We start from the raw sequence: 25,621 nt of genomic DNA, 5'->3' as shown, positions 1-25,621 counted from the left end.
ATCTCATTGATTGGTGGTCAACATATAATGTAGAAACATCAGAATTAGCAAAGGTCGCTAAAAAGGTATAAATTTAATTTTAATATTTTTAATTATGAATTTTTGTCTTAAATAAATTATATATATTACAAATGATAAAAGTGTTGGCTTAACCGATATCAAGTTCATCAGTGGAAAGAATTTGGAACACATATTCTTACATCCATAATGTTAATAGAAATTAGCTGAATTTTGCAATAGCTGATCAATTCGTTTATATCCATTCCAATATCCGTCTTCGATCATGTTTCAACGAGAGCTACAAAGATAGGCCTTTCAAGAAATGAGATATTAATTCATAATCCTTTTTTTTAGATGACTCTGCTAAGAAATTAGAGTAAATGAGATGAAAAGGGGTGGAGGGCAATTATGCAGGTGTTCATAGCCAAGCATCATCCTCACCGTCCTCTATGCCCAGTCACTTTTCTCTTGGAGAGATCTCAACCACAAGGACTAGTGCAAAAGCGAAGGTGAAAAAACCAGTTGGCTAAAGTTGCTATTTTTTTTTTAAATATTTTCAATTTCCGTTTTGTTTAATTTGAAGTTTCAACAATAATTTATGTTTCAGCATGCAAATTTTAATTATGAATTTATTTATTTTATGAATAAGTGGTTTTTTATTTATTCAATAAGTTATGTATTTTTTTTTTTGAGAGAATAAGTTATGTATTTTATTGTTAAATGTATTGAAAGAACAATGACTTTCATTATTCCTTAGCAATTATTGAATAGTCATGTCTCTTGGACCCTAGGGTCTGAGGAAGTTTTGGTCACTCACTCTTGGATCTAACTAAGTTAAGAAAAAACTGATTTAAATATCAATATGTCATTATTTTATTATTTTTACTGTACAAAATATTAATTTAACCTAAACAAAAACAAAAATTTTAAAAAAGAAAAAAATCACTCCAACCAAAACATGCTCTCTCTCAGAAAACCAAGAACATGTTCTTCCTCCATTGTCGTTTACAACTACCTTCAACTCTGGTGTTACAGAAAGAACCAAATTCCGAGCCATCAAGCCATCCCTTCACACTTTAACGTGATTGAATTTCAAGGACCCACAACCAAGTCACTTTCATTCTGTTCTCTGCCTTTGTGACCAAATTTCTGTTTATAAATGTTAGATTTGAATGATTCATGAAACCAGTTTGGAAAAACTTCAATTTTTTACAAATAAATTTTGGGTTTTGTTTTTCCAGTTCATGAACCCAGACTTGGGTTTATGCAACTATATTGAATTTTCATAAAAGGTTCATGTTTTCTTATTCACTAGGCATGAATGAGAAAGATGACTAGCGTTATGAGTTTTTTATTCATGTTTTTCATCTATGATATTAAACTCTTCTTTTTTTGTTTTAATTTATTTAAAAAAAAATAGTTTTAATAACCAAAATAGTATTTTACTGCAGTAAAAAAAAATAAAAATAAAAGATGACATATTGATATTTAAACCAGTTTTTTTCTCAACCCTTAGATTAGATCCAAGTGTTGGTGACCACAACTTCCTTGAACCATAGAGTCCATGAGAACGAGACTGGATTCTTGAAACTAGAAGTAGTACTTTTATTATATTGACACACTGACCCACCCACCCAACCTCTAGTACGTTCCCGCACTTCCATCCATTTGTCATGGCAAAGGGTAAGGGCAAGTAAGACCGGTTTTCGTTCACTTGAATAGTATATACCCTATAAATTATTTTTGTGTTTTTTGCCATGGCAATCCAAGGACAATTACTATTCACATGGAATTAATTATATATATATGAGATTAATAAATAAAAAATTTCTAGGTATGTATAGAAAAAATTTGAATTTTTAAATAATTTTTCAGAATTTTTTTCGATTTTTTAATAAAAAATTTCTTCATTTACATCAGCGCTCTTGGCCAGCAACTTGGGCTATCTTGCCTTGGGCCTTGACCGGGCTGGACGTCACCGCTGGAGCTGATTTTGGGAGACAAAAAATCAAACATCTTCCTTCCCCTTAGGGTTTAGTAATGACCAAGAATCAAACGGGGGCTCATCAGCTATTGCACTCTCCCTCGAGTGCCCTCGATTGCTCGTCTGCTGTCGGCGGTCAGGTACTGTTCTTTAGCAGCGACGTCGTCTATCAGGTACTGTTCTCTCCTCTGGAACTGAGTCGTTAAATTTTTCGTTCCAGATCGATACCGTACCGCGATTGGGTACGCTCGATCCAGATCGAAATTCGTAGGGTTTAGTAATGAATTTCATTCCTCTGCTAATTTTTAATGGTAGTGTACTTATTTCTTTTTCCTCTCTCAGAAATAGTTATATATAGTCAAGGGACACAATGAGGTTGGAAAAATGCTGGTTTTGCTCCTCTACAGTATATCCTGGACATGGGATTCAGTTTGTTCGTAATGATGCAAAGGTAAAGTTTTTATATACTCTCTACTGAGGAAAACGGAAGTTGTTGTACTCTTGTGTAATAGAATTTTCAAACGTAAACCATGTAATGTTAAGGGTGATGAGATAGTTGAGTTATGGGGATTGTATTCGGTTGTGGGCATCTACGTCTTCAGAGTTTAGGGAGTTTATCTTTTATTTAATATATTTGGATCGGAAAGCAGTAGTATCGTAGAGTTATAGATGTTCAAGTGAATTGTGGTAAGGGGTGTCTTTGTTGTATGATTTTGGTGGTTGTATATTTGGTGGATCTCTTGTTCACCTATATGCTTTCTGGTTCTTTAATAGAATTCTTTGTTTCTTATAAAAGAAAAAAACACGTGGACCATGTATTGCTATGTGGTGATGCATTTTCAAACTTTACTCTACCTTTGACAACCAAATTTAAAAGTTTGAAAATTTTATTGATTGCAGCTGAACCTATAGGGTTTTCCAGTCCTACAATCAATCGCTGCCTGATTTACTGTTGGTTGGGTTGATAGGGATGCTATTTATGTGCATATATATGAGATTGATGCCAGGATGGGTCGATTTGTTTGGCATCAGCTTGGGCTTTTTGTTTTTGTTTTTATGTTTTTGATTGAGGTACTCAGTTTGAGCTAATTTCTTGATCATTTAATCCAAATTCATCCACATATAGTTTGCATGTTTTTACTCCCTATGGTTTGACTGCGAAATGGATGATGGCCATTCATTATTGTTTGGGATTCTATAGTGAGTGAGCAATGTCTAAGTGCCACTATGGACTTAGCTCACCTTCACATTTCCTTTTATGTTTGGCTCAATTACCTGAAAGCCATTCCTCTTGTAGATTTTTCGATTCTGTAGATCCAAATGCCACAAGAACTTTAAAATGAAGAGGAATCCACGCAAAGTAAAATGGACTAAGGCCTATAGGCGTTTGCGTGGAAAGGATATGACACAGGTAAACAACGTGGTGGTTTTATTATTCACACTTTATATTGGGACTGTTGAAAAGCTGGGTTAATATCCTGCAAGTCCGATGTTACTATTTGCATTTTTTTGTAGGACTCAACTTTTGAGTTTGAGAGAAAGAGAAATAGGCCTGAGAGATATGACAGAAATCTCACAGAAAACACCCTCAAGGCCATTAAGAAGATCGACAAAGTCAGAATCATCAGAGAGGAAAGACACCATGAGAAGAGGTACTTTCCTCTTAATTTTAATCTACAGTAGAAACAGTACAATGTCTTTTTGTTTTCCTCATTTTAACAAATTTGTGAAAAACTTGAGCAGGATGAAGGGCAAGAAAGCCAAGGAGAACAGAGAGGCAGTAAAAGAGTTGGAACAGAGCATCAGCTTGGTCAAAGCGCCAACTGCACTTCAACAAGATCCATCACTCACCTTACCGATCAAAGTCAAGGTTTCGCAACAGCAACCCGAGAAAACTGTTGTCATGATGGAGGAGTAATTATATTGTTCAAGATGTCGGTTTTCTCCATTTTACTATTTGGGGGTTTCAGATGGTTGCACTTGTGGTTTTGTGTGTCATACTGTGCCCGCACTACCAACAAGTAGATTGAAGTGTTTATCCTGTTTTCCTTTTCATCTACTCGTAGATGCTGATTTTATTTTTGCTTTGTTGGGTCACTAATCTGGTGTAAACATTGTTAACAAAATATTTCATAGAGGAGTTTTTGAATTCTGTAAAACTTTAAAGATTTTAAATGTACAGAACATAAAGAAGCAACTCGTTCTTAGTGCATTATAGTACTCAGGAATCCAATTCTAGAGCCTAATTCTCAATCATATTCATTTACAAGATAAATATGTACTGTTTGGATGAAGGAATTAAAAATAACATAGAATTCTAAAATGACGGAATTTAGATTTTTATCATTTCAATTTTTGGCAATTGAAGATTTCAATGTTTGGATTTATGTATGTCGAATTTTGTAGATGGTACTACGAAAATTGTGAAATTTGTGGAAATTAAACTTGGGAATTTGATGTCTCAATTTTCACAATTTTTTCCGCGCATAATTTAATAAATTCCGCGCTTAACTTGCCAAACAAGGGAATTGTCAATTTATCCTCTTAAATTCCCGACTTTTAGCTAAATTCCAAGTTATTTTGTCAAGAGAGCTTGTGATTGCTTTTCATAGCGGAAACCGATTTTCTTGGAGTCATCTGCAGAACAAACAGAGATTCCATGAAGTTTTTGCTCACTCTTGAGCCGGTGACAGGCAGTGAAAAAACCATTCTCAGGGGACAATCCACCACTCCCATCACTGATAAAGCTTGCCAAGACCTTCCCACCATTGTAATTGGCTGGAGCTTTGCGTCTTGAAATAATCGATGAACTGAGCCACTGAGGTGCCCTGATCATGGGCATAAAACTGGAAATTCACGTAGTCTATCAAATGGCCATAGATCTTCCACAAACCCAGGTAGTGGCTATGAACTTGGTCATCATCAAATGGAGCAATGGAAGCAAATGAGATCACTCCAGTGTTCTTGAGGGTTGTTATAAGCCTTCACATGCACTCAAAAAAAGGTATTGGGGTCTGCTCTAAAATGCTCATAATCAATGTCAATTCCATCCAAATTGTACTATTGGATGATGCTTGTGAGTGAAGAAACAACATTAGAAACCCACGGGTCAATTGAGGAAGGCTTTAAGTAAGCAGAGCCACTATTCACACTGTCCCCTCCTAGGCTCAAGGCCACTTTGACATTTGAATGCTGATTTTTGATGGACAAAACTCGGGAAGGGCTAAGGTTATCAGAGTCCCAAAATACATTGAATTTTCCATTGGTGGGGGGAGGAGCCTGAGGTGTCATAGTCTATGGAAAAAGAGAGAGTGGAATTCTACATTTCGGTTAATGGGGACATCAGAAAACTTGACATTGATGAATTCAGCTCCTATGTATTCTCTAAAGAGATATGAGTTTGCTGGGGCTGCTTGGATTGATGTGGTGGATGTGAGGAGGGCTCGAAGGAAGAAGAGGGTGCAGATGAGCTTAAGCTTTGGAAGTGCCATTGCTCATATATAATATTGGGGTAGTCAACTTGACTCTAATTTTATTTTTAACAAAACCCACTTCAACTATGCAGTTTATGTGGGAGCATATATTTTGGCGACTAATGAGCGGGTGACATGTGGAAAAGGGAAATTCCCTAGGTCAATTAGTTATCCTAATTAATAGGGAAATTATAATTGATTTAAGATGAGAATACCTCCCTAAATCAGGGATGAGATTTCCACCGAATCTCCTTGATTAATTCCAATATCTTATTTTTGGATAAGAATAATCTTAATTAAATAAGGATTATTCTTCAAACCTTAGCTTACAAGGAGCACTATAAATACATGCCTACATGACACATATGAGGTAATTTGATTTTTACCCGAGAAACCCCTCTCTCTTTCTCTCTCTCTCACGACTCCGGCCACCACCACACACATCTCCGGCCACTCGGTTCTCTTGTACCGTATACTATAGAGAAAACTCCAACCTTCTCTATTATTTTTGTATCTTCCTAAAGATCAACTAACTGACTTAGGAATTAGAGGATCGTAGGCGAGGGAAAATGGGGTTTCACCAGTTGAGCTTCTTTTGGTGGTGCGATAAGCCTATAGGACTCTAGGCAGTTCATCGGCCCATTTTCCTTTGGCTCCTTCTAGTCTCTTATTAAGACAATCCAACACGATCTTGTTAGATGCTTCTGCTTGGCCATTGCCTTGCGGATATCTAAGAGTTGACATGTGTTGTTTGATGCCATACTTTGCGAAGAATGCAGTGATCTGCCTTCCAATGAACGACGATCCGTTGTTGGTGACCAACGATTGTGGGAGCCGAACTAGCAGATAATGTTCTTCTAGACAAATCGCTCCACGTCGGCTTCTTTAGTAGAGGATAGAGCTTCGACCTCGATCCATTTAGTAAAGTAGTATATGGCGACGATCATCATGTCTTTCCTGGCAGGTGCCGGCTACATGGGACCCACTAAGTCAATGACCTATTGCATGAATGGCCATGACCCACCAAGTAGGCGAAGAAGGGGTCTTACCAGCTGGGATCCTCATCGATTTGCATTAGGTTCGGCAGCTGTGCTTCTTCGATGCTTGGTTGATCAAGGTGCTCGATCGGAATTGAACGTCTGAACTCGGTATCCAACGCTTATCCTAGACTCGCTAGCGCATCTGCATGTGTGTTTTCTGGCCGGGGAATTTGTTAGATAATGAAGGTAGGGAATGCCTTCAAAATCTCTTGGACTTTGTCTAGGTACTGGATAATCCTTGGGTGCTTCGCCATATACTCCCCTGATGCTTGATTGGTGATTAGTTGGGAATTTGAGCAGATGGCTAGCCTTTTGATCGACAACTCCTTTGCCACGCGCATGCCAGTGAGCAGCTCCTTTGCCACGCACATGCCAGTGAGCAGCTCCTCGTACTCTCCTTCGTTGTTTGAGGCTGGAAAACCCAGTGTGATGGCTTGCTCCAACAAGATTCCGTCTGGGGTGATTATAACGACGCCTACTCCAGTTCCCTTGTGATTTGACGCTCCATCTACGCACAACTGCCACATGTTTTTAGGCACGTTAGGATCGGCATAGGAGGTCTCTTCTGCTTTTGAACTTTCGTTGAATATGTTAACCATCTTTTCTTCTTTGGCTGATGAGTCACTAAAAAGCATCGGGACTATGAAGGATTGATCTCAAAGGAAATTCTCTCATGACGATGATTCGGTGAGCTTGGTAGTAAGTTCTTAACTTTCTTGCGAAAATTAGAAGGGAAAAAATGAGTCTCTCCATTTTTGGATAGCGAGTTTTTGCATTGAGAAGAGCTTTTGATGTGTAGAATACTGGATGTTATGCCCCCAGCTCTTCTCGGATGAGAGTTGAGTTGACTACTAAGTTGGACACCGCCAAGCAAATGAATAAATCTTCTCTTGGTATGGGTTTTGATAGCATAGAAGGTGAAGTGAGGTAGGTCATCAAGTTTTGGAAAGCTACTTCGCACTCTTCATCCCACTTGTCTCTTTGTCATTTCTTCAAGGCTTTGAAGAATGACATACACTTGTCAGTGGATTTTGAAAGGAATCGGTTGAGAGCTGTTACTCTGCATGTTAGACTTTATCTCCTTCGTTGTGGCAGGTGACTTCATGTTGAAGATGACCTTGATTTGATTGGGATGTGCTTCGATGCCCCTTTGGGTGACTAAGTATCCCAAAAATCGGCCAGGTGAGACTCCAAATGTGCACTTGCTCGGGTTCAACTTCATGTACTACTTTTGAAGCAGCTGAATGCTTCAGCAAGATTCTTGATGTGATTTGCTCGTCGAGGAGCTTTGACCTAGCACGTCTTCTATGTAAACCTCCATAGTATTACCGATCTGCTCCTTGAAAATCTTGTTCATGAGCCTCTGGTATGTTGCTCCGGCGTTCTTCAGCCCAAAGGGCATGACTTTGTAGTAATACGTGCCTCTTTTAATTATGAAAGAAGTCTTTGCTTTATCGTCCTCATGCATCATGGTTTGATTGTAGCTAGAGTAAGAGTCCATGAAGCTTAGCAATTGATTATCAAAAATTGAATCTACAAGTGTTGAGGCCTAAAAAATCCACAGTTGGGCCCGAATAAATTCATGGCCCAGTACAACACCTTATTAAGAAAATATCCGACTGGGAGCACGCAAAAATTCGTCACACGCACTCGCACGAGCCATAATCCACGTGCCATGCCAAATAAATGACCAGTCATGCTAAGAATCGAGATGAGCTTATAAAATACCCTAGCTCTACGACCCCATGCTAATTATCCTGTCAAGCATCATGTCTCTCTTCAAGGACGATAAAATTAAAGCATGCCAAGCGGGAAATTATTATTTCACACCCAACCACGCTACTAGCCTAAGTGGGCCCAAGCCACTCAAATGCTCGGGGCTTGCTTGAGTGGGTTGTGGTATGGATGGTAATAAGTTGTCATGAGGCCTATTGATGGACTGCGAACTGGAGGTTCCGGGTCAGTTGAGAGCCTCGGAACTCAGGCCCATTTCTTAGGCCCAAAAATATGGATAAACACAAGAGAGAAAATATCCCAACTAAAAAGCCCAACCCAAATGGCCCACTAAAATTAACCAATATAGCCCAAAACTTGAGGAGATTAGCCCATTTGTTTGGTAGGTTGACTTGTCATCTTAGAAAGCCCATACAATTAGAAGTAAGAAGCAACAAAGGCTTCAGCATTTGGTTAAAAGACAAAGCCACGGAAGAGCTTGGAAGACCACATGTGCAGAGCCACTGGGAAGCTCCAGCACATAGAAAAGGGAACAAGTTTCAAGCAAAGACACCTAAAAGACCCAAGGATCTTGACGTGCAGACTGCTAGGAGGGAAATCACCCTTCGAACTAGCATGTATACCAATTTCTTTTCTTCATCAGATCTGGCCATGAAAGAAGGGAGGAAAGAAAGAAAAGGGGATGGCTGAGAATAGAAGTCCTCCACTGTGGCAGCCGCAGGAAGAGCATTGAGCTCCCAAAAGCTTGGCCAAAAAAGATTTCAGGCACGTCTTGTTAAGGTCGGTGTAGTCCACACACACTCTCTACTTGCCTTGGTCTTTCTTTGCTACTAATGTAACATGCCGACCCAAAATTAAGACTTTTTCCCTAATTAATTTAATTTAATTTAATTAAATCTGAAATTTCAATTTTACCCTTGAGGGTAGGAGAAAAAGGGGTCATTTTTATACGGGAAGAGTTTGGGGCATCGATTAGTATTTTTAGGTAGATCGTACTGAGACGAGTCCGTAGACACGTAGTGGGCTCGATTTGGAGTTGAAACGAAGAAGATACGATCTAAAAACCCTAAGTGGCACAATCGTAAATAATTTGAAATTTATTTTTATTAAAATTAAAAAAAAAACTCTCATTTCTCTCTCTCTCTCTCTCTCTCTCTCTCTCTCTCTCTCCCTCCCCCTCTGTGCCCCGATACCTCCCTCCACCCTCTGCACAATGCAGCCACCACCTCCGGCAACTAGCAGCTCCGACACCGGCACCAAACCCCTCAGCCTAGCCTCGCCGTCTTCCCCCGAGCTTGCGATGCCCGGAAACAGCCACCGACCTTGACAGAACTTTGAGTCGCTCGTTCTCCCTCGTTTCTCCACCAAATTGGACGAGTGAGGTACGGATTTTTGTCTACTCTTCGTGCTCTAGCTGCCTGTTGGGTAGGATTTGAACGATTTTGAGCGTTGATAGTTCGATTTTTGAATTTAGGTTTGGCCGGACTTCGGGTTGAATTTCCGGCCACTTCCGGCCACTTTTTGGCCCTAACCCATGAACAAAAGTGACTCCAAATTAGGTGTATTAGCTAGGGTAGGAGTCTTGAGTCGTGATTTTGAGATTTTCCGGCGAAGCGATATTGCTTTGGACACCCACTTGCTGCCAGCTTGTGTGGCGGCGCATGGGCACTGCAACAGAGGTGCATTTTGTCCCAATGCGATCCCCTGGTTGTCACGAGAGCGTAGGATTTTACGGATCTCAATTCGGATAACGTTTGAACCCCGAATGAATTTTACATATCGTGCGTTAATCCGGGTTCGATATGTTAGAACCGTTGGATCGCTTCCAATTTTTATATGTTGTTCCTTGTATTCTTAGGATCGTGTAGGATTTCGCGGATCGTGAATCGGAGCCCCGGATGTTCCGATTCAATAACTTAAAGTTTCTGTTTTACGTTAATCGTCCGACCGTGAGGTACTTGACTGCCCGGTTGACCGAGCGTCTTCCAAGATTATCCCAGCACTTGAAACCCTTAGTTGGACCTTAGGAACGTTTTGTTCCTCGTGCTTACCTGAGTTTGATTTTAATATCGTGCTCATATTCTGAAATAGGTAATCCGATTCCGCATACACAGCAGGCGGGACCTTCTCGGGGTCAAGCAGCGTGGGACTACTTGTGAGTGGACTTTGTTTTCAAATAAATAGCATGATTTTTATGATGAAATTTCTATGCATAAGAATTTAAGGGTTTATGGAAATTCACCTTATACTTTAAAGTGAAACTATTATTTTGGTAAGTATTTGGGATATATATATGGGTTTTGACATTTTAAGTATCTTGAGTATATACAAATGATATTTGAGAAATTGCTACCTATCTTTGTGGGTTATGTGTAGGAAGTACGGGGTTGTTGTTATGAGATGTGGAAAGATGTGAGTTTAGATTGTCGGTTTGAAGTGCTATAAGCACTACCCCGTGTACCTCCCCTTAAATTGTAACTTGATTATGGAAATGTGAGATACTTGGAAATGTCGGAACTTGGGGCATCCTTGACGGGATGTTGCTATAGACCCTTAATTGGGTGGCCTGCGCGCGTAGGATTGTTTACAGGCGTACGGGTCTTGATTCTTCGTTCGTACGTGCTGGGCTGAGAGTTAGTCCCCCAGTTGGACGGCTCGTCCCTAGCCACATAGTTCATTTGAGGGCTGTTACGTGTGGACTAGTCAACAATCCCTTGTTGGATTGTTTCCCCGGTACAATTAGAAGTGTCGTATACTTATATTATATCTCTTATATTATATATATATATATATATATATATATATATAGCTATGCATTTGTTCTTGTTTCTGAGCGAGGATACTTCCCCGCTCGTCGTGCCTTTGGGCACGTATTTCAAGAGTTTGATTTGAGTTTTATAAGAAAAGGTTTGGATGGGTTGAATTGTAAGTTTCACTATGGTTTCAGATTTAGCTCTGGTTTTGAGCATACATTATATGATTATGAATATGTTGGTTTTTAATGCATGGTTTTCTAAACGGTGGGGTTATTTTACTTTGATTTAAATGGAACTAAACTTTGTTTCGTCCACTCACAATTTTATGTTTTTCGCCCCACAGCCAGTAGTTGACTGGAAAGAGCAGCAGAGCTGTGTTGTGTGCTCTTGAATCGTGAGCTTCAGTACACCGAGCCTTCGTAGAGTTTCTATACTCTGTAAATTTGTTAAACTCTTTTTTTTTTTTTGTTGGTTTGTTGAATTCTGTTAGACATGTTTTGTTATTGCCCTGTTAGGATTTGATTTATGAGGCCGGAGGCCATGGTTTGTAAACACTATGCTTTGTGTAATGCATGCTGGCTGTTGGGTTGTAAATAACTGTGTTTTTGACAGGTTTGAAATTTGGGATTTGTTCATTTTACAGGGGAGACTCTGCCAAAATTTTGGTAGAAAGTCTCGGTTCGTAGAAAGTCTCGATTCATAGTAAGAGGGCCCGGCATCTGTGGGATGTCGGAATTTCAGACGGGATCCGTCACGGTTTCCGAGGAAATCCAGGGCGGGTCCTGTCAACTAAAACAATATTGGCCAGCCACTATGAGTATAAAACTTCTTTAATGAAGCCGGCAGCTAGGAGCTTGTCAATCTCGGCTTTGATGATGGCAACTCGCTTGGGAGTGAAGTTACGTCTCTTCTGCGCTACTGGTCTGATAGCTGGGTTGACATGAAGGTGATGACATATGATCTGTAGATCTATGCCTGACATGTTAGATAGTGACTAAGCAAACACGTCTTTGTTGTTCTTGAGGAAGGCTGTAAGCTCCACATTCACTTATGGGCTTAGGCGCGAGGAAATCCATGTTTTTCTTTTTGGCTTATCAGGATCAAGGGGTATTACTTTGACGTCCTCCTCGGGCTTCCATCCTTTTTCGGGGGAGACCTCCGGGAGGATTCCTCTTTGGTCATGATTCTTTAATTCCTATTGGGGAATCGCTATTCCCTTTCTGTTTTGGTGTACTCGACCGTTATGAACAAGATCTGCTTTCTCCACTGCTTGTTATGCTCAATTCAGATATGCATGATTTACAAGGACGAACTGCACTTGCTTGCCTTTCTTCAGCCCCTGAGCTGAGCATTTTCTCGCCATCGCTTAATCGCTGTTGATCTGGCTGACACCGCCCCCAAGGATCGGGTAGTGGATTTTCTAGTGCCTGGTAGAGGTAATGGCTTTGATCTTGCCAATCCCTGGTCTGCCAAGGATGCCATTGTAGGGGGAGACTTCGTTAATGATCATGAACGTCTGAGCGCTGATCAGTGGTGGGGAGTAGACATCAAGCTCTACCATTCCTATAGTGATTATGGTTGCTCCATTGAAGTCGGTCAGCGACCTGGTTGACTAGTTGATCTTGGCCTGTATTCCTATCTACTGGACCATTGAAAATTGTAGGATATTGGCTGCGTTGCCCTTATCTACATGAACTTGGTCGATCATGGCTTGCACAATTTAGATGCTTATGATGAGGGCATCATTGTGCGGCATATCAAGCCTACTTAAATCTTTCTTTTGGAAGCCAATCACGGGACCGTCTTCAATTGTTGGGCAGCTAGTTAAGACTTGGGAGATAACAATGGCATGTTTAATCTTCCTATTTTTTTCCTTGCTGGTCAGTCCGAATTTCTTGGAGTGAGGTAGGATCATGTTAATCTTTATGACCTTCTGTGGGGGCTCCTTGATGGCATCCCGATCCTCGATCTGCTGGATGGCTTTCTTAACCATGAACTCCGTGCAGTGACCTTCTCTTATGATCTTTTTGAGGTGCATCTTCCAAGATCGGTAGTTGGCTATGTCATGCCCATGTGTTCCATGGAAGGCGTAATACTTGTTGGTACTTCTCTTGTTAGGATCTCCCTTCAAATGTGGTGATCTCCTCAACCAGGGCTTATCCTTCACTTGGGCCAAAATTTGATGTATTGGGATGGTGAACTTCATATAGCCTTCATCTGCTGGTGCACCACCTTGGGATGGTGCCTTGCACTTTCCTCCATGTTTCTTACTGCTAGGCTTATCGCCCTTCTAACCTGCCTCCTTAGGTGGTTATTCGGCTTGCTTAGTAGACTTCTTTATGGCGATTCGATAGTCGTTCCAGAGCACGTAGTGTTCCGTAGTAAGGAAGACCTCTGCCAGAGTCTGATTGGGAGAGATAGTCAACTCATGATATAAGTCGTGCTCTGCCAGTAGACCCTTCTTGAAGGCAGAGGATGCGATTCGGTCATCGCATCCCACAATGTTGGCTTTCTCCGCTTTGAATATTTTTATGTAGTCCCAGAGGGACTCATCATGCTTCTTGCGCAGGTTGAATATGTGGTCGGCTTGTTTTTTGATCGTCCGGTAGGCAGTGTACTCCTTGGTGAAGACGAAAGCTAGCTTCTTGAAGTTGCTAATCAACCTAAATAGCAGGGTATGGAACCAATCCAAGGCTGCTTTTTGCAAGGTCATTGCAAACACCTTGCACATCAGTGCATCTTCGGCATTGTAGAGAATCATAAGACTTTTGAAGTGCTTTAGATGGCTCTCAGAATTGGAATCCCCTTTGAAGTGTGTGAAAGAAGGCGTTAAGAATCCCCTTCGATCTCCCCTAATCTTCGAGTTTTGAAGTCAGTCATTCATGAGCTTCTCAACATTTTCTACCTGTATGTTCTACGGTTCATGTCGATGTCCTCCATGATGTGGGTATCGCTGGTTTACCTCCTCGTTGTCTCTACGGAGTAGATCTCTTCAACTGTCCAGCCAACGCAGCATGTTGGTAGACTAAGCCTGCAAGAGACCCTCTGTAGCTTGTCGTCGTGAGTTGGTTCCTTAGGACAGAGCATGTGGGCATCATTCTTCTCGTACTTCATGGGGATGATCGTGAGGTTGATCTCCTTGGGGGCCTAATCTATTGTGAATGCTTCTTTGCGCGCCCATGCAAGCGTGAACATCGGATCGTGGGCCCAACCTTTCATTCATGTTGATCCTTGGACTTAATCTCGATTGGAGACTCGATCTACTTTGAGTGGGGCTCGCGAATGCTTGTTACATGCCAACGGGCTGAGCAAGCTCTTGTCATTCTCCTTGTTAGGTTGCTCTTGCTCGACCTGCATGGGACCTCTCGAACTGCCTGTGGGTGCATTTGTCCATCATTCTCTCTTCGCCTTGCAATACAAGGCCAAGGTCTCAGACCATGTCAATATGGTTGAGGAGCTGTCCAACCAACTTGTTTTGGTCATCCACTTTTTGAGCTAGCTGGTCAACTCTAAGATTGTGTGGAGCCCAATTTCACATGGGCTAGGATTTCGTTGGAGGTGTACATGGGAGCGTACGTTGAGCGCAGAGGCAAATGAGGGAATGAATGAAGTTGTTCCACAATGGAGCTTAAGTTGGCAGTGACGCTAAGATGGTTGTGAGCGGAAATCTCGAGATGGAGAGTGACAACACCGTCTTGGTGGAGAGCATCAAATCCCGCCGTGAGGCCGAGTGGGTGGCGGCTACTAGATCAGGCAGATCGTGGTAGCTAGGGGACCGTGAGGAGGCTCAACGGAGCGCATCGGGCATGTGTTCTCCGTCGCTGGTCCGAGTGGAGGCTCTAGGAGACTGCCATGCCCACCTAAACTAAGGGTGCAGGTATTGACAGTCCACCAGAATTCAAGATACGATCCCGAATATGCATGCTCAAGGTGTATTATGAGCACATACGTTCAAAGTTGGATATGTGCCAATAAGACACAGAACATATCCAAAAATAAATAATAGAAAATACATGATGCATATGAAAGTAGTAGAAGAGATGTAGAGAGAATCAAATTCTACTTGCGTGTCAAATGTGGAGGAATATCCTTTTACGGACATCCAATCTCACTAAACAAAACATTATAGCATTGAATATAAAAATACAAACTGAAAATTAATATATTAACCCCACAATAAATAAAGAGGAATTTGGTCAAAAGAATTAAAATTTAATTAAAAATTGAAAACAACAAAATTTGGAAAAACTTTTTAAGACCAAGTCCCCTTCAAGGTTTTCAAAATTTTACAATAACAAAAGTTAGTCTAAATATACATATGGGTAACATAATATTATGCAATATGTGTAGGTGCCTTTGAGGATCCTGAGTTAACAAAGCATTGGACTAGGCACCTTTGACCAAAATACAACATATCCCATACATAATAAATCATTGAGACTTGGATAAGCGTAATAACCGAATTTATAGCCTTGGTATGATCTTGATTCTCATTTGAGTTACTAGGGAACAGCCCAAAAATTTACATGATCGTAGACAAATAGAAAAGACATGGAATAACACTCAGTTGATTACAGTGTAGCACTATGAGTTGACAAGGAGACTTCTTCTTTAATCTTACAAGAAATTCAAAGCAACTGATCGATCCTATCGATGGAAATATCAAACTCTACAAATTAATATATGCTAATAGTAAATCTCGTGTTTTCTAATGGGGTATGGCTCAGGTCATTGAGCTCTTCCACCTCCATCCATGTGGGTAGAGGTTCGAACCCCAGGCACCTAAAGAATATTTGCACAAACCCCTTTCCCCAATCGGTTGGACAACAAAAAATAAATAAAAATATCGTGTTATAAATACCACCAAGAGAAAATAGTTCAAAGATGCGTATTTGTACTCATATAATATACAATAAAAAAAACAAAATACTGCATTATTGGACATGTTCAAATGTTACATGTTGTCGAGATTAAACGAGATTTAGACCTACCAAAAGGTTGTAGCTTTGGTATTTTATCAGTTTAAAAGATTCATAAGAGAACGAGTTCGTTATATAGCACCAACAAAGAAATTTCCGATGCATAGAACATCTCACATGAAGTGTTCATAATCGAGAATGATAAATTTACCACATTCGTCAACAAAATCGCTGACTACTTTTCTCACAGAATTAGGGTTACTAGCATAAAATTGGTCCTTTGAAAATGTCACATATCTTGCTCAAATAGATTTATTCTTTTACCTTAAGATGTCTGAGTATGAGCAAGTAAATTTAGTTTAATGTTTGCATATGGTGACCTAAAAACAAAAACAAAAACTTCAATCAATTATTAAAAAAAAGATTGCCAACACGTTGAACTCTTTAGAAATTGATTAAATAATGTTGTCCTTTATCACAATATGGCTAGATGAAGATTAGTATTATAAATATATTTATGTAAAAGAATAGGCATCCCTCTATAATGTTTTAAGTGCCATTTCTTGGTGTGTCCCTTTCTTGGTTATATGTTGTGCTTCGGAAGACTCATTTTAATTTACGACCACCACCTCTGCACTCCTTCACATTCTCACAACCTCTATTATAAGAGTTGGATGGTGGAGTCATGCACCGTTGTCCCCTGCATCCAAATGGTGATCATATCTTATTGTCCCATAACCGATATATTTTGCATTCGTCGTTTCACTGCAAATCGAGCACACCATGAGAGCAACAATGCAAAGTGTAAATGTCTTGGACATGGCCATTTGATCTTTAAAACAAATTACAAATGGCTCTAGACTTGGATAATGAGGACTATGAGAGGGAGAGGATTTTGGAGGAGATGAATCTTACGAGATTGAGAAACCTTCTATTTAATGTGATGTTCTTTGCTAATTTTAGGCAATTTTGCTAGGGATTAAAACTGAATTGTTATTTTTTGTTATTGCTGGTAGTATAACTTTAATTGAACTTATGGTTTAGAAGAGCCAAATTTAGAAATTCCATTCAACTTTCTTAATTTGGTTCTTTGGTAACTAGAATGAAGAGGTTCTACCCAGCTGCTTGCTGATCTACCTAAGAAAAATTCTTACACTGATTAGAAAAGTTAAATAAAAATATTTGATTTATTAGTTGGTCAAATGACTCAACATCAACACTACAAACCTGTACACATGGGCTTAACCAAGTTGGCTAGAGCGGATGTGCTCCTTACTTTGCACCCAAATTCAATCCCCCTCATCGTAGTTTATATTAAATTAAAGTAGATTATCGCTTATATAAAAACAAAAAACACATGACAGACCACCGTTGTCTATGCATGCCATGGTTTTGGATTGTCTTCCATGTCCACCAAATGAAGATAGTTAATGAATGAAGTTTTCGACAGAAAAAAAACACCGACATGATTGTTTCAATATTCAATCTGCTTCTTTTCAGCACAATTGCATGTATTCCATTTTCACATTTCGTCTATTTCTCTAGTGAAGTCGTCTAAACATAACACAATATTAATTATCTCAAATAACTAAACATTAATTCCTATAGATGTTTTATTTATTATTAACCCATGATGGTTAGGGGGTGGTTTCCATTTTGGGGCATCTTCAAAGGGAAGAGAAGTACCACTAGACCAAGTACTCGTTGGGGCTGCTTCTTGTTTATTAAGTAGAGAGCATTTATGCTCACCACTTTAACCCAATGTGTATCCTCACCAACTTTTCAACATTTGACATGTGTCCACGAACATAACCATTGTTTCGTAAATACAAAGCTGAAACTAGAGGAATCTTGTGTTATTAGAAATTAGTTTTCCTTTCCGTAAAACTAAATGTAAAAATATTTACACTATAGACAATGAGTTTACAAATTGGAAAGCTTGACCAATGAAATATAAAACTAATGCAACAAATAATTAATAAATTAAATGTATAATAAATTACGAGTAAGAAAGCAAGCTTGGTATATGGCATCAATGACGTTGTCCTAAAGCCTGCATAGCCTCCCTATGTGCAGGCAGTGGTGGTCCTAAGATTTTGGAGGCCCTAGACGAACTACCAAAATGTGGCCTTCTACTCTCTATGTATTATGCAGTTTTTTTTCGATAAGTTAAAAAAAATTATATGAACTCAAAGTTAGAATTGTAAGCTAAATAGAAACAAACAAAATGTAATTCACACAACAACTTTATAAAATGCATCAAAACATCACTCTTCTTGCATTTTTCGATGCCAAAGTTTCAATTAACTTCGCATAATCAATTTGTTCTACCATGTATTTTTCAACATAAAATATAAGCAATAGTCTTGTGGGTTTTTACCTTCTTTTTCTTCCTCGAAGATCTTTTCCTCTTGCAGTAGATATTCAATAATAAACTGCCTGGTTTTTTTTTTCTTGTGTTGAGTAGAGCAGATTTTCCTATCTAATGTATATGCTACTAGGTTAAACCCATTTAACTTTAAAAAAATTGGTACCTTATTAAGTTTCCACCTTTTGGTTTTAGATTAAGTTTCTACCTTTTGGTTTTAGAGTAAATAATTGGGCTTTTAAAAAAAAATAGTACTTGGGCTTAATATAACATTAATATAGTATAAATTTTAAAGTAACATACATATGTATATATAGAGGTTTATAAAAATTGGCAGCTCTTCCAATTTGGAGACCCTAGGCGACCGCCTTGTCCGCCTATACTAAGGGTGGAAGTACTGACGGTCTACAAGACTCCAAGATATAATCCCAAATATACACGCTCAGGGTGTGTTATGAGCACATACATTCAAAGTCGGATATATGCCTCTAAGACACAGTATCTGTCCAAAAATAATAGTAGAAAATACAGAATGTATATGAAAGTAGTAGAAGAGAAGTAAAGAGAATCAAACTCTAGTTGTGTGTCAAATGTGAAGGAGGAATAGACTTTTACAGACATCCAATCCCATTAAACAGAAAATTATAGCATTGAATATAAAAATACAAGCTGAAAATTAAGATATTATAACCCCACAATAAATAAAGAGGAATTTGGTCAAAATAATTAAAGTTTAATTAAAAATTGAAAACAATAAAATTTTGAAAATCTTTTTAATACCAAGTCGTTTTCAAAATTTTACAATAACAAAAGTTAGTCTAAATATATATATGGGTAACATAATACTACGCAATATGTGTAGGTGCCTTCCGGACTTGAACCTGCACTTAGTGAAGATAGTATTCATTTGGGGTCCTAAGTTAACAAAGCATTGGACTCGGTACCTGTGACCAAAATTCAACATAACCCACACATTATAATTGGTTGAGACTTGGATAAGCGAAATAATGGTATTTATAGCCTTTGTATGATCTTGATTCTCATTGAAGTTACTAGGGAATAGCCCAAAAATTTACATGATCGTAGACAGATAGAGATGATATGGAATAATACTCATTTGATTACAGTGTAGCACTATGAGCTGACGAAGGAGACTTCTTCTTTAATCTTACAAGAAATTCAAAGCAACTGATCGATCCTACTGATGGAAATATCAAGCTCTACAAATTAATATATGCTAAATGTAAATCTCATGTTTTCTAGTGGGGTATAGCTCAGGTCATTGAGCTCTTCCACCTCCATCCATGTGGGTAGAGGTTCGAACCCCATGCACCTAAGGAATATTTGTGCAAACTCCTTTTCCCCAATCAGTTGGACTAAAAAATAAATAAATAAAAATATCGTGTTATAAATACCACCAAGAGACAATAGTTCAAAGATTCGTATTTGTACTCATATAATATACAATAAAAAAACAAAATACTGCCTTATTGGACATGTTCAAATGTTACATGTTCTCAAGATTAAACGAGATTTAGACCTACCAAAAGGTTGTAGCTTTGATATTTTATCAGTTTAAAAGATTCATAAGAGAACGAGTTCGTTCTATAGCACCAACAAAGAAATTTCCGATGCATAGAACATCTCACATGAAGTGTTCATAATCGAGAATGATAAATATTTACCACATTCGTCAACAAAATCGCTGACTACTTTTCTCACAGAAGTAAGAGTTACTTGCATAAAATTGGTCCTTTGAAAATGTCGCGTATCTTGCTCAAATAGATTTATTCTTTTACCTTAAGATGTCTGAGTATAAGTAAGTAAATGTAGTTTAATGTTTGCATATGGTGACCTAAAAACAAAAACAACAAGATTGCCAACACGTTGAACTCTTTAGAAATTGATTAAATAATGTTGTTCTTTATTACATCATGTTCACAATATGGCTAGATGAAGATTAGTAAATATATTTATGTAAAAGAATAGGCATCCCTCTTTAGTCTTTGAAGCGCCATTTCTTGGTGTGTCCCCTTCATGGTTATATGTTGTGCTTCGGAAGACTCATTTTAATTTACGACCACCACCTCTGCACTCCTTCACATTCTCACAACCTCTATTATAAGATTTGGATGGTGGAGTCATGCACCGTTGTCCCCTGCATCCAAATGGTTGATCACGTCTTATTGTCCCATAACCGATATATTTTGCATTCGCCGTTTCACTGCAAATCGAGCACACCAAGAGAGCAACAATGCAAAGTGTAAAGGTCTTGGACATGGCCATTTGATCTTCAAAACAAATTACAAATGGCTCTAGTCTTGGATAATGAGGACTATGAGAGGGAGAGGATTTTGGAGGAGATGAATCTTACGAGATTGAGAAACCTTCTATTTAATGTGATGTTCTTTGCTAATTTTAGGCAATTTTGCTGGGGATTAAAACTGAATTGTTATTTTTTGTTATTGATTATTGGTATGGCTCAAAGAGACACGCTGGTAGTATAACTTTCATTGGACTTATGGTTTAGAAGAGCCAAATTTAGAAATTCTATTCAACTTTCTCAATTTGGTTCTTTAATTGGTAACTAGATTGAAGAGGTTCTACCCAGTTGCTTGCTGATCTACCTAAGAAAAATTCTTACACTGACCAGAAAAGTTAAATAAAAATATGGGCTTCTTAGATCTAGGTCCACAACGATTAGCTATCATTGGGTTTAGTCCTCGCGGTTTTAGTTTTAGATGCAGGTCCTTTTACATTTATTACTTTTTTGTTGTGTCAATTTTACCCTTTGAGGTAAATAAGGAAAACACATTGAAAATCTAAATTTAATACATTATTTCCTTGTAATTGAATTCCATAATTTAAATTTTGAATTCTTTCCTTCATAATATTCCTAATATATGGACAAAATACAATTTAATCAATACAAAGTAAAGACCCACAAATTATACCAATACAAGCACCCACATTAAATTATATACCTGACATACAAGTAAATAGTGTTATTATTAGTAACGAAAAATACTTAGTGATAAATCATGTTACCTATAAGTTAGGAACATAAATTAGAAAACTACCTATAAGTCAGATAAAAAAATAGAAAACTACCTATATGTCCGGTACATAAAAAAGATAAATGGTAAATCGTATGTTACCTATAACTTAGATTCATAAACAAAAAGGCAAAAAAGTGTGGTACCTATATCTCATGTATGTCAAAACACAAGTCAATTAATAACTTTTTTTTTCTTAAAGGAATATGTTACCTATAATTTAGATATATATATGAAGAAAAATATATCAAAAAATGTATTACGTACCTATGTCTCCGGTATACTATACATAAAAGAACAACTAAAAAGAACAAAATAACTGAACCTTATTAAAAGTTGAGCATATATTCAACATAGAATAATAATAATAAGATTACCTCATTAAGAGTTGTTGGATGAGGAAAGAAATATAATATTGGCTAATTATCTCATTAAGGTAAGTAATCTAAGATAATGGGCAAGGGTAAATTGGATAAGGAAAGAAATATAATATTGGCTAATTATCTCATTAAGGTAATCTAAGATAATGGGCAATATTGGAAAAAAAAAAAAAAAGATTTTAAATATATAAAATAAAAAGATTACATCAGACAATATTCAAAAAGGAATGTAATCCTATGTGGCACAAAAGTCAAAGGACTTGTATCAAAGTCACCAAATCCGAGGATTAAACCCAACTTCTAGATGAGAATTTGGATCTATATCAACTTTTCTATAAAAATATTTGATTTATTAGTTGGTCAAATGACTCAACATCAACACTACAAACCTGTACACATGGGCTTAACCAAGTTGGCTAGAGCGGATGTGCTCCCTACTTTGCACCCAAATTCAAATCCCCCTCCTCGTAGTTTTTATTAAATTAAAGTAGATTATCGCTTATATAAAAACAAAAAACACACGACAGACCACCGTTGACTATGCATGGCATGGTTTTGGATGGTCTTCCATGTCCACCAAATGAAGATATAGTTAATAAATGAAGTTTTCGACAAAAAAAAAAAAAAACGACGTGATTGTTTCAATATTCAATATGCTTCTTTTCAGCACAATTGCTTGTATTCCATTTTCACATTTTGTCTATTTCTCTAGTGAAGTCATCTAAACGTAACACAATATTAATTATCTCAAATAACTTAACATTAATTCTTGTTGATATTTTCTTTATTATTAACCCATGAGGGTTAGGGGGTGGTTTCGATTTTGGGGCATCTTCCAAGGGAAAAGAAGTGCCACTAGACCAAGTGCTCGTTGGGGTTGCCTCTTGTTTATTAAATAGGGAGCATTTATGCTCACCACTTTAACCCAATGTGTACACTCACCAACCTTCTCAACATTTGACACATGTCCACGAACATAACCTTTGTTCCATAAATACAAAGTTGAAACTAGAGGAATCTTGTGTTATTAGAAATTCGTTTTCCTTTCCATAAAACTAAATGTAAAAATATTTACACTATAGACAATAAATTTACAAATTGGAAAGCTTGACCAATGAAATATAAACTAATGCAACAAATAACTAATAAATTAAAGGCTTATTTATGTACACGCCCCCGTGCTTTTAAAGTTGTCTCAAATTACTATATGTGCTTTGAAACGTCTCAAAATACCCCCTGAACTTTTAAAAGCTGTCTCATGATCACATTACCCGTTCCGTAAAAAATAAAAGACGTTCTGTTACTTCATTTGGGCCCCACTTCTTTTCAATCAATTAACATTGGAGAATTAGGGTTATTCAAAATTTGGGTGAGATGGGGAAATTGGGACAAGGGGCTAGGGTTTATGAAAATCTGAGGTGGAGTTTGTCTCTATACAGGTTCCAATATCATTGTCTAACATGTGTTTGTTGTTTCAGCTTGGATCTACCTTTTTCAGGCAGCTGGGATGGTCCCCTTGTGGCTTCAAAGATGGGTGGGAAAGAGAAAGAACCACAACCTTAAAATGTCATTGCAATTGGGAGTCAGGATGGAACCATAACTGTCTGGACAACTGCAAGTCCCCGCCTCTCTTTGTAGTAGAGCAGTTCTTTACTCAAAGTGTTGTGGGTTTATGCTGGTATGGTTGCCATTTCCAGAAAAAATGATTTACGATTAGGTTGTCTGCATATTCTTTTTCATTTCGATATAGCTTTTTTTTTTGGTTTTTTTGTTGTTGGTGTTATTCTGTTCTCTAATGTTATTTTTCTTCTTATAGAAACAGGAGCCCTGATGGTTATTCACTTTTTGCATGTTCTTTGGATGGGTCAGTGGCTACTTTCCATTTTGAGGTGAAAGAGCTTGGCAATAGGTTAACTGATGCTGAACTGGATGAATTGAAGAGAAATCGTTATGGTGATGTTAGAGGTTGACAAGCAAATTTAGCAGAAAGCCCAACACAGTTATTGCTTGAAGCAGCCTCTGCTAAGCAAGCCCCAAGCAAAAAAGTGGTTCTAGATCAGCAAAACTAGATAGTTGTAAAACCTTTTGTTGATGCAAGGGTTGCAACAAAAACTTCTGTTGATGGTTTAAATAAGGCTTCATTGTCTACTAGAATTTCTAGTCCTGTGAAGCAGAGGGAATATAGACGGCCTGATCGTAGAAAGAGGATTATTCCAGAAGCTGTTGGGGTGCCTCTCCAGCAGGAAAATATATCTGTTGGGCCTCAGTCGCTCACACGCTCACCCAAATTCTGAATAACCCTAATTCTCCAATGTTAATTGATTGAAAAGAAGTGGGGCCCAAACAAAGTAACAGAACGTCTTTTATTTTTTACGGAACGGGTAATGTGAGAAACCTTTAAAAGTTCAGGGGGTATTTTGAGACGTTTCAAAGCACATGTGGTAATATGAGACAACTTTGAAAGCACAGGGGGCATGTACATAAATAAGCATAAATTAAATGTATAATAAATTACGAGTAAGAAAACAAGCTTGGTATATGGCGTCAATGACATTGTTATAAAGCCTGCGTAGCCTCCCTATGTGCAGGCAATGGAGGTCCTAAGGTTTTGGACGCCCTGGACGAACTACCAAAATGTGGCCTTCTACTCTGTATGTATATTTATGCGGTTTTTTTCAATTTGTTCTACCGTGTATTTTTCAACATAAAATATAAGCAATAGTCTTGTGGGTTTTTACCTTTGTTGAAGAAAAATATGTCCCTCCCAACATAATTTCACCACCACTAATTAAATAATGGGATTTTATTATTTTAGGTTCAACCCATTCGAGACGCAAGTCTCTTAATTACAACCCTTTGCTTCAAGGGAAAACCCTTTGATTTCATCATAAAGAAAACGAACGTGTGTGTTTGGTTTTGCGACTGCTCCCAAGTCCAACCTCAGGGTGCCTACGTATCCCTCGCGGGAATCAAGCCACTCATAGTTCAAAGAATTGCAATGAATGAATGACTCATTGCAAAGGAAAGATTTGTATGAATTTGATTGAGAAAGTGTTTGAGTGAATTTAGCTGAATAAACTAGGAATTCGATTTTGATGTGTGTTTGGGGTGAATTTGGTTAAAAAATGAACCTGGGATTCAATTGGATTTGAGATTTGGGCGGATGCATCTAGATTGAGGCTCTAGATTGCCTACGTACCCTTTCAAAAGAATCAAACCAACGTAGTTCGAACTTGATTTGGAAATTAATGGGTAAGTGTGGCCCACTAATTAAGAATTTGTGTCTTTGAGACAGTTTGGAGATTTTGAGATTTTCATAGGTAAATGTCCCATGAGAAAAATTGGAAATTAATGGGTAAGTGTGGCCCACTAATTGAGAATGTGTGTTTGTTGAGAATTGAAATTTGCATGGGTAGATGACCCATGGGAAAAGTTGGATGGCTTTGTACCATTTTTCTCATTGTCAATATCCAAGAAAAATAATGAGTAATTTTAATTATCCCATTGATTTTTCATAAAATTAACATTTGCACTTGGAAAAGTGTTTTGGCGAATTTGGTTAGAATAAACCAAGGACTCAAAATTGGTTGCGGTTGCGTTTATTGGTATGGTAGACTGCCTACATACCCTTGATGGGATCAAACCGGCGTAGTTTGAATTAATGGGTAAGTGTGGCCCATTAATTGAGAATTTGTGTCTTTGGGACAATTTGGAGATTTTCATAGGTAGATGACCTATGGGAAAAATTGGAAATTAATGGGTAAGTGTGGCCCAATAATTTAGAATTTGTGTCTTTGAGACAATTTGGGGATTTTCATAGGTAGATGACCTATGGGAAAAATTGGAAATTAATGGGTAAGTGTTGCCCCACTAATTGAGAATTTGTGTTTGAGATATTTGAATTTAATCTC

The 25,621-nt window shown here is 38.1% G+C and overlaps 1 protein-coding gene and 1 pseudogene across 1 annotated transcript; one reads left to right on the top strand and one right to left on the bottom strand.

Annotated features, from left to right (window-relative positions):
* The first annotated feature begins 1,998 nt into the window (after positions 1 to 1,998).
* On the top strand, positions 1,999 to 4,181 carry LOC110765563 (putative ribosome biogenesis protein RLP24). Its single transcript, XM_021968700.2, has 5 exons — positions 1,999 to 2,157; positions 2,327 to 2,435; positions 3,282 to 3,395; positions 3,500 to 3,636; positions 3,728 to 4,181. Exons 2-5 carry the CDS (start codon positions 2,355 to 2,357, stop codon positions 3,900 to 3,902), a joined length of 507 nt encoding a protein of 168 aa, XP_021824392.1. The 5' UTR covers positions 1,999 to 2,157; positions 2,327 to 2,354; the 3' UTR covers positions 3,903 to 4,181.
* Positions 4,182 to 4,559: 378 nt separating this feature from the next.
* Positions 4,560 to 5,478, bottom strand: LOC110765558 (chitinase 2 pseudogene; annotated as a pseudogene).
* Positions 5,479 to 25,621: the final 20,143 nt, after the last annotated feature.

This window comes from Prunus avium, chromosome 6 (genome assembly GCF_965620075.1).
Source record: "Prunus avium chromosome 6, drPruAviu1.hap1.1, whole genome shotgun sequence".
Lineage (NCBI taxonomy): Eukaryota > Viridiplantae > Streptophyta > Magnoliopsida > Rosales > Rosaceae > Prunus > Prunus avium.
Note: the sequence above shows the minus strand (reverse complement) of the source record. Positions and strands in the feature narration are given on the sequence as shown.